Source organism: Alligator sinensis, unplaced genomic scaffold (assembly GCF_000455745.1).
Source record: "Alligator sinensis unplaced genomic scaffold, ASM45574v1 scaffold119_2, whole genome shotgun sequence".
Lineage (NCBI taxonomy): Eukaryota > Metazoa > Chordata > Crocodylia > Alligatoridae > Alligator > Alligator sinensis.
Genome location: NW_005842242.1, coordinates 602,402 through 610,045, shown reverse-complemented (window position 1 = coordinate 610,045; position 7,644 = coordinate 602,402). Strand labels below are relative to the sequence as shown.

The 7,644-nt window shown below is 46.2% G+C and overlaps 1 protein-coding gene across 2 annotated transcripts in view; it reads right to left on the bottom strand.

Annotated features, from left to right (window-relative positions):
- Positions 1–7,053, bottom strand: part of PLCG2 (phospholipase C gamma 2) — an 81,358-nt gene extending 74,305 nt beyond the window's left edge. The window contains exons 1-2 of one of the 2 annotated variants that reach the window (XM_006027439.3): positions 6,881–7,053; positions 3,052–3,290 (exon numbers count right to left, since the gene is read on the bottom strand). In XM_006027439.3, the coding sequence (XP_006027501.1) occupies positions 3,052–3,247 (196 nt within the window). In that variant the 5' untranslated portion in view covers positions 3,248–3,290; positions 6,881–7,053. Of the gene's footprint in view, positions 1–3,051; positions 3,291–6,111; positions 6,234–6,880 lie in introns of those variants that run through there. The other variant, XM_025208640.1, reaches the window with a different exon arrangement.
- Between the last annotated feature and the right edge of the window lie 591 nt (positions 7,054–7,644).

Sequence of the window (7,644 nt, the reverse complement as noted above, 5' to 3'; positions counted from 1 at the left end):
TCTCCCCATCAATGTAACACCCTTGTTCCCATTCTTCCTAGCTCAGTCTTCTCTCTTCTGGCTTCATTTCCTAGTCCCATATTCATCTAGGTAGACAGTCTCATCTCCTGAGGCTTCTCATTCAGTCCTTCCCCATTCCCAGTCCTTCTCCAGTCTCGGTTTCCCCCCACTCCATCTGCCAACTCCTTCTCGGTTGCCTTGCCCAGCCAGTCCTAGGCATAATCATGCAAAATCCCAACCACCAGAACCAGATTCCCAATCCCTCATAGCTTCAGGCACAGTTTCTGTGCTGCTCCACACCCTTCATGCTAATCCACTCCTCCATATTTCCAACCCCTGTCATAGCTCTACTCCCATTAGACGTTCGAAGGAAACTTCCTCCTCCGTGTTGCATGGGGCCAGCAAGGAGAGACCTGAACTAGAACCAGACCTTGGATAAATCGGAGCAGATTTTCATGGGAATGGCCAAAGACCCATCCCAGGCAAAAAAGGTTTCCTCCCTGACAAATATCAAGTCCCTGCTCAAAAATAGAAATTTTGAAAGACAAAACCAACAAGGCTGCCAGGATTTTTACTTTTTTCTAAACGGGCATTTTTTTTTTCCCCAACCCTCTTCTCACAAATGACTGGATGTCTCACAACACAATAAAATAAAATCAGGCTCAAGCAAGCAGACATTCAAGTACGGAAAATTGAAGGCCAAACCGTTGAAATTTGACAAAGTTAAGTTTAACTAAAAATCAGATCTAATAACAGGAAGTGCCACGGAAGTTTAATAATAAGAACTGTACTAGCTCAGCCTAAAACACAGACTTCATCTCAGAGCAGCTCACAAATACTTAAACCTCGCAAAGTACCATTAACTATCATTACATCATTGTATATCAGCGGGATATCACTCTCAGACCAGCATAAAATCAGACTTTGGTATCCTTACCTGTATAATTTAAAATATTCTCAATTATTAAAGAGAAGAAAATGGGGGGAAAGCATTTATCCCCACTAGCTGTGCTTCCCTCCAACTGGATGTGAAACTAAACTTATCAGTTTCCCTGACACTGCAGTATCAAGCACTACATCATTGGTGTATACACTGAAAATGCACTACATTGTATTTTCTAACTTTGGCCCATAAACGTTTTCCCCGGAAATCTGAAGTTCCACGTGCCACTGGAAACACGGGCCAGGATATCTCATTTTACAAACCTGTGCAGGATCAACACATTTATGCTTCAATTCTATTTTAAATGGAACTTTTCAAAGTGCGTGTTTTCTGGAAGGATTATTTAGATTGTCTAATTGTCATCCATCTCTCCTACTGTTGCAGCTCCTATAATCGTTTTAAATTGCCACAGAATGAAAATAAGCTATCCAAGGGTATTTCTCCACTGCAGTCACAGAAACCTCATCAACCAGAGCGGGCTTTAAATGAACTCCCTTGGTCACTGTAGCAGTCTAGTATCAGCAACGTTTGACTCCGCGCAAAATATTTTCAACCTGCTTCTCTGGCAGGTTTTGCAGTCCTACTGAGCTCCTTGCTGCCACGATCAGATTGTTACCAGTACCGAGCTAGGAGGTTTAAAGCTATCACTGAAATATCAGTGCTACACTGGAGTGGAGACAATCACCAATATAGTGGCAACCATTGATCCTCCTGGATCATGGTGTATGCACGAGGGCCACCTGGACCTTCGATGCACATGCCTAGGCAGGAATTTTTGGAAGAGTAGACCTTCCATCAGGCTACTGAGACAGAATCCAAAGACCAAACTAAGTCCAGATGTTTGGAGTAGTTGTATAGGTGCCTGGGAATCAAACCCAGGTCTCTTGTGGGGTAGACAAGGATGCTACCACTGAACCACAGGGGACTCTTCCCCAACATGGTAGGGTTACTCTATCTCTGGACTGCAGATAAGGTCGTCTGGCCCTCCATCTCTAGAAATTGCTGGATCAGTCTTCATAGTTAGATACGAATCACGCTACATACAAACAGCCAAGAGTTCAGCATCTATTATGCAGCAAATTGTGGTTTTCACCATTACAGAAGCATGCACTGCATTAGCAAAGTATATGCACCTAACACTATCCAGTCAGAGATCTCCTATGGTAACATAGGAGAGAACACCAAGAAAAGTTACACAAACCTGGAAATTCTCTATTATAACCTCAATCCTGACAATTTTAATCCACCTGCTTAGAGGCTCACTGAGGTCAGTAAAACTAACCAGGCAGATGCCAGTCAAACCCGGGCCTCTCCCTCTGCACAGCAAGAAAGTAATTAAGTGGTAATCCACAAAAGCCTTGGTACTAAAGCACTTGGGAATTTACTTCCTCTTACCTTTTAATCCCTGTTTGTTGGCAGCATCCTTTGAGTGTATGCATTAGTGGATAATAACAGATTACCTTCTATACCCAGAAGGGGTTTGTTTGGGGTTTTTTTCCCAAATCAGGACTGAAAATCACCTAACCCTGACTATAAATTGATCAGTCCTGATAAAGAAAAACAGCCAGTGGTCTTATGCACAACAATCCTAGATGGAATGAAAGTTTCATTGGGTTTTTGTTGGGTTTTTTTAGGGAGGCGGGGAGGCAGGGGAAAGGGCTCCCAAAGCAAGAGCTCCTAAGTCAAGTTTCAACACATTATTTTTTTATTTAGGCGTGTTTGGGTTTTTTTTAATTTTGGGGGGCAAGTTCTACAACGCTTGATCATGTGCAGCAGCCCTTGCTTGGTAATATTCCCATGGACTCCAGTAACACTATTCATGTACAAGGTAATGGATCCGGTTCCAAAGCCTGAGTCTGAGAACAAGCCACTGGAAAGAAGAGCACGCCAGCATCATTAACATTAGCAATCATCAAGGATGCAGGCCTAATTAGCAATACTTCATCTACATTTCAGTATACCAGGAGTGTTTACAGCAAGAGATTTTCACTTTGCTTCTTTTCAGCCAAAACCATAACTAGATTGACAAAGGCTCATTACATCAGCCCTGGACATTAGCAATCAGCATTAATAAACTCCGCATTCTGGCATGCCTTGCAGATACTCACAGAAACCCTCAATCTTGTCAGCCGTCTTGCTCCAAGCTACCTGTCTGGTTTCCATTATGACTTGAATGGTCCTTCTTTCTGGGTTAGACTTCTTGAGACTGTACACGGTCATAACTGTTCCCAGCTCCAGGGTCCTCTTGATCTGGCTCTTCTCATACTCTGGGAGCGCCCCATAGTCTATGCTTTTTCTGGGCATTTTTAAATCAAAGCTTTAATCACACCAAAATGTTCCCGATGTGCTGGGGGAAAAAAGTGATAGAAAGGGGAAAAGTTAACATTGAAAACAACTTTATTTGTATTCAATTAAGGGGAAAAAAACAACCCCAGAGGATCATTGTGCATCGCTGCTCATCAGATATAAGCACAAGTCGCATCACAGCTATCTGGTTAACCTGGACAGTCTGATTCGGGCTAAATGTCCTGGAAAAAAAAAAGTGGTTTGCTGGAGGAATCAGTGCTCCTTTCATTAGTGTGGCATGATTTGGAAGTCCTGGGAGGAGCAGGCTTGGTTGGGAATGAAACACGGCTGCAACTCCCCACTGTGCTCCCTCTCTCCTGCTGCCATACAGTGTTCCCCAGTGGCTTAAAGCAAACCCTTTTGGCCCAAATGTGCTCCCCTCTCCTCCCAATGCAGGCAGGAAGGATGGGAACAAACGTGCAAACAAGGAAAGAGAAGGGAAATACACAAAATCCCTGACTTGTCCATGCACACCTGCACAAACACAGGCCTCCATCTGTAAAACCTTATGTGTAATAGCAGGCAGGAGGCTCAACATTATATATGACTAGGCTCTGCAAAAATAAAGGTGAGTTGGCAAACTTACTGAATATAAGCAGGGCTGTGACATACTGTCCTTGTGTGCAAGGAAACAGCACCAAAAACTAAAGGAGATGCAAGAGAGGACTGGGCCTGGCTCATACTAAAGAAAACTGCTTAGAATAAAAGGTCAAGAGTTTGTGTGGGGTTGTTCAGGTATATCTCGAAGGTCAGATCTACACTTCTGCTGGTGCAGCCATCCTGGTTTGTGGTGTTGGGTTTCCTGCAACCTCTCTGTTCCTACAAAAGACACAGTGGTGTCAATGCACCTATACAGCACAAAACTGCCCTTTCTCACTGGCTGATCAAGCCTACAAGCCAGACAAGAAAAAATACTGTTTTTTGCCAATACAGGAGTTACATTTACATGAGGTTCATCTTCTATCACTATCTGCAAGCCTTAGTACAGGCACGCCTAAAACGTAGGTCCGAGCTGCACAGCAATCAGTGGAGCCCATGTCGGCTGTCAGATGGCTTTTCCATACAAGACACATCCAGAGTCCTTTCATACCACATCTTGAACAGCTACAGAGACGTCTCATCAACACCAGGATGTGAGAAAAGCTCCAGATCCTTCGTATAACAACTCTATTTTAGAGGGAGACCCAGAAGTTTCGCTACAGGATCCAACATGGTCTCAACCTGATGAACTCATTATCCAACGGACAAGCGTCCGCAATAAGCTCCTTTCCTTTGCGCGGCCTTGCCTTATCCGGACAACAAGTACATTCCCGATGAGACCCGGTTCTCTCCAAAAAGCAGAACTGCTTTTCTAAATGTATCGGCATGATTTTATAGGGAGTGGTATTCCTCTGAAACTGCACATAGCTACATTTTTGGAGAGGCACAAAGAGACACCAAAAAGGGATCAGCTTTTTTCCGTCAGATCACTGCTCAACTTCTCTTCCTATAACCTACCTCTCATTGTAGCACACAAGCACATTTGATATCCCACGTGAGTTTCTAGGAGTTTGACACGCTAACTGAAAGATGGGAACTTAAAAACCAGGATATTGCTATTATTTCTACTCCTGCAAGAAATCCCCAAGCTCTTTTTATAACCTAGGTACCAGAGCTCAGCATCTTAGATCTGGTAGAACAGGTATCTGCAACTGATTCAAATTTATCCAAAAATTTTCCACTCTTAGAGACATGATCCTAAGCTACGAGTCCGGACTTTCCCCAGTGCATAGGCTGCCTCTGAATTACCATGACAAAAGCTTCAATTATTTCTAACTGGGATAAGTCTTGTCCCTGATCTTGCCCATAAAGAAGTTCTGAACGGTCACTTGCAGGGATCTCTGATCTCTATGTAAGAGGTCCAGGAAAGACCAGACGTGACAGCTAGTATTGCCGCTGCTCTCCCGTGACAGCAAGCAGAGAGACAAGTGACTGAGGCCTGATAGTGATGCAAGAAAAAGTGCCATCACGGGCCAGAATCTCGACTGGTGTAAATAGCCAGAGCTTTGTTTAAGTCAGCAGAGCGAGGGCAGATGCTAGCCAGGCTTTGGTAATCGCCAGGCCCTGAAAGGGGGATGAACGTCCACAAGGGACAACGTGAGCGCATACCAATACTGCGATAAAAACCAGCCTTTGCACTGTGAAGGCTTCACGGACACGTGGTAGCTGCATCTGCACACAGTCCGCTCTCCTCTCACATCTGCGACAGGGGACACGTTTCAATTTAAGGCAGCCCTCGACTGGAGAAGCCAGCGAGGGCACAGGAAGCAAAACGCACATGCCGCAGCTCCTAGAAACGTGAACACAGGGGGGTTTTTTTTGCGTCTCCCAGATATTCTTGCAGCAGCAGACCGATGCCACCCTGGGTCGCCCCTCAGCCTCGTGCACAGGAAGGACACTCTGGTGCCAATCCTGTCATCCAGGAGCGGAGGAGGAAGTGTGTGCAAACGATACGAAGTAGCAGTGACTGCTGCAACATCTTTCCCAACCACCCTCCCAGGCCAGAGCCCGAGAGCAGAAGGCAGTAAATGCACTCGAGCACTAGCCACCGTCTCCTCCGCTTCTCCTTCCTCTCTCCTCAGTCCAGCACTTTTCACTGCGAACACTTTCAGTTTCCACATTGATAATCAATTTAATCGCGCTGCTTCTCACTTCCCTTTTGTAACCTCTCCCTAATTCCCCCCAGCCACCATGTCCTGACCGGCTCCATGCTGAACATCCTTCAGGCCACTTCTTTGTTATCTCTCGTATTTACCAGCGCTGGCTAAGGTTTATAATCTCACCGTTCACTCCTTTCCACGGCGCCTGGTCTGCCAACCTCCCCCCGGTTCTTCACTGAAGTCGCTCTTTATGACTCCTTATAGTACGCCGGTAGAGAAAATAGTCTCCTTCCTGTGCTGCTGCCCTCTATTATATTGCCTGTGGTACATCATAAATCCGGCAGAGCAACAACCAGGTCACAGTCCATTGCTTTCAAAGTATTACATAGGTGTCCAGCACCTACTTATTAATGCTGGAGGCACATAAAAGACGAGTGGAAAAATTCCCCTCTTAACTCTCATGGAAGATCCTCAGGGAACAAGTGGCCAATTATTTAGAGGGTCATTGTATAGGCAGAGAGGAGCTGGAAGTGCAATTTATCCTTTCGTCTCCATAGGACTAATCACATAATTCATGGCTTAAATCACTCTGCATTGACATCTAATGATCTAGTCATAACCCCTTCTGTTACAGCGTCTTCAAGTGACGGAAGATAATAGGGAGAAAAATCATCAAAGGAAATCCTGGGTCTGGATTTGGTTTTCAAAAATTAACTAATGCTCTTACTTTTTTTTTTTCCCCTCCTTCATTAAGATCCGCATTATTATGGATCAGGCTGCAATTCAGATCTGCATCGCTGACCCACGCACGCTCTCTCTTTCCACGGCCGGCTGTAAAGCCTGACTTCCGAATAAATGCCCTTCACGTAACAAAACGCAGACCTGAGCCGTAGGAAAGGACAAGCTATCCGTAAACTGAAATCTGGCTAATGTGTCCACACAAGGGACTTACCAAATGCCGAGGCTTAACAGAAGTGGCCTTCAAACAGAAATGGAGAAGCAGCGTTTGAAGGATGCCTTGGGGTTGTCTCTTAATACAGGAAACCGTCTAGTGATAATAGTCTCTTGTACAAAGTCTGTAGCTGGTACGGTAGGCTTCAAGCACGTCCAGTCTTAACTTATTTCTGCGGTTTAAAGTACTGATAAAATAGGGTGTTTTCTGCACGCAAAAAGCTACGTCAAAGTCTTCCCCGGCCTTGTCACCCTCAGTCCCATCGCAACGTAAGAGTCCGTGTTTATAATGGACCCTCGCCCCCAGCGTCCTCAAAAAATGGACACAAGCATCTGACCCTTCTTCTGCAAGGCAGCGTTATCGCGCTTTTACAGCCGCGTACTGAAAGGACAGGCACGGCTCGCGACTTGTCCCCCCCGGTCGCGCAGGGTGAGCTGGAAAGACCCCCGAGGCTCCCCGTTCAGGCGCACCCCCACGACGGGCCCCACGTGCCCACCACGCTGCAGCGCGCATGGCGAAGCGCGAGCTCCCCAAAAATACAACTCAGCCTGCGGTGCCCGCTGCCCCGGGACAGCGCGACCCTCCGCTCTCCCTGGCACAGACGAGGGCATCCGATTTGCTCGGGACTTTAAACCCACGTGCACGAAGCCGGGATGCTTGCACATGCATGAAGCCGGGAAGCGCGGACATGCATGCAGCTGGGACACGTATGAAGCCTATAAGACACCCGCTAGACTCGGCGCGAGACGTGTCGCTGGAGGGAC